This window comes from Propithecus coquereli, unplaced genomic scaffold (genome assembly GCF_000956105.1).
Source record: "Propithecus coquereli isolate 6110/MARCELLA unplaced genomic scaffold, Pcoq_1.0 Scaffold38, whole genome shotgun sequence".
Taxonomy (NCBI): domain Eukaryota; kingdom Metazoa; phylum Chordata; class Mammalia; order Primates; family Indriidae; genus Propithecus; species Propithecus coquereli.
This window is the reverse complement of record NW_012149507.1, coordinates 892,022-894,181: the sequence shown is the minus strand read 5'-3', so window position 1 is coordinate 894,181 and position 2,160 is coordinate 892,022. Positions and strand designations below refer to the sequence as shown.

General features: G+C 32.8%; 1 protein-coding gene across 1 annotated transcript in view; it reads right to left on the bottom strand.

The window, feature by feature from the left end:
* The window catches only part of L3MBTL4 (l(3)mbt-like 4 (Drosophila)), a 357,691-nt gene that overhangs the window by 352,033 nt on the left and 3,498 nt on the right, over positions 1 to 2,160 (bottom strand). The window contains 1 exon segment of the mRNA XM_012652074.1: positions 205 to 270. Within this exon segment, the coding sequence (XP_012507528.1) occupies positions 205 to 270 (66 nt within the window).

Below are 2,160 nucleotides of genomic sequence, written 5' to 3'. Positions count from 1 at the left end.
AATAGTCATTGATGCTTTTCTTTTAAAGATATTTATTTCTAAAAATAGTACCATTATAGTCTTACTACTGTTTGTGAACCAAACTTCCATTTTGGAAATCAATTCACAGCAAGTTCTCTTGTTAGTATTTCATGAAATTTTGTTAAAATAAAACTTAAATAACAGCTGACCCTCTTTCCAGTTGGTAAATGCATCCTGGCTTACCCTTAGGGATGTGTAATTTATGTTTGGTCTTTTCACACCAGCCTACTGGATGAATGTCAGGGGAACCTGCATTGGTCCAAAAATCATAGCAACTTAAATAACCATCAAAATGAAGTCTTAGACGGTAACCACACACCTGCAAAATGGAGAGTTTGAAATCATTCATTAAGTGTCATATATTTCAAACGGACACAAAATTCAGAAAATATTCATATACTTTGTCAGGACGACCAATATATAAGAGCCAATCCTTCCATCCAAATGTTTTCATTAGGGAACAAATTTATGGATGGCATCTAATTAAGACAAAAGGGTAATGAACTAGACACTGCCTTACAGGTATCTAGAGTCTTCTGCAAAAAAAGTTACCCTTTACCCAACCTAGGAAACTGAGGTCACTTTATATATTCATTAACTGACTAGTTTACTTATTAATTCAATACATGTCAAATATTCCTTTCAGAAAACCTATGTCCTTCTTGTGCCTTGGATTCATATTCCAAGACAGCATAAGCTGAAGTACAATGCAAAACGAAAATGGGTATGGCCTTGTTTCAACTCTAACATATGTATCCAGCATACTCAATAAAGAGAATAATTTTACATGTCATGAGTTGTTAAAAAGAAAAACAAAAAGCAAAAAATGAAAAACAGAGACTAATAAAACAGTCTGAGCAAAACATCCTCTAGACATGCTGTACAAGTTTAATAGCGATAATCAATCACTATAGCAAATGAAATGTTACTTGCTGTGTTCAATGCTATTAGAAATATAGAGACCTTTTATTTAATAATATGTTTAGTAAATATTACATTTTATAAGCCATTTACTTTCATCAATGGTTCTCAGTTTATATACTTTTCATAAAATGCATGTTTTTACATAAACATACAATTCATATGCATATTATTCATACACATTTCTCATTAGTTCAGCTAAAACACGAATAATTATGTCTCTGTTAACAGGTAAAAACAACATTGTGGGATTCACAGATTGTTATCAACCTCAGGCGAAAACTATTTACCAATTAAATCAAGAGTAAATGATAGTTGATGAAGGACTTATTAGAAAATTCATCTTCAGAGAAGGAAAAAATTCATTAAGAAACATAGTTTCACCCATTAAAATCCATAATGCACTGGAACTCATTTATGATAAAAAGTGCTTAAATTTGTTATTGTCTAGAAAATTATCTTTCTGTCACTATGCAATTAGCCCAAGACAATAACACCATCTCTTACCTCAGCTACAGAAAGCACACAGAATACAGATGGATGTCGGGGATCAATGCCTTCTAATCTCATTCCAATCTGAAAACCATTTTCATGCTCTGGAAAGGACTGATCCTATGAAATTTCATGATAGAACATTAGGCACTGAGATTTCTTCACAATCCTTTATTAAAACATTTGGTGTCACTCGTATGTGAAATCTAAAACAACCAGAGGCTGGGGTGGAGAGAATGGGGAGAGGTTGGTCAAAGGGTACAGAGTTGTAGCTAGACAGGAGGAATAAATGATAAGTATTTAAGGGATGGATATGTTAATTAGCTTGATTCAATCATTCCACACTGCATACATATATCCTAACATCACTGTGTACCCCATAATTATGTGTAATTTGTCAAAAGATGAAATAAAATAAATTTTTTCAAAGATTATTCACTGTATAGTTTGGAAGTTCAATAATACAGCTAAAGATAGAAGTCTGTCCTTATATATAACTGACCCTCAAATATGGTTTGATCATTTTAATATGCTTTCAAATAGCTCATCTGTGAAGCCATATGTCCTGTGAATGTCCCATTTATTCATTTTGCCCACTTTCCTTACAGCGACTCTGCTGTTTTTAATAGAGTAAAATGTCGATTATTTCCTATAGTCTGCACATCCAGCCTATGAAATCCAGCCTATGAAACCCTGAAGCTACACAGATATTCTCCTAGTATTTTT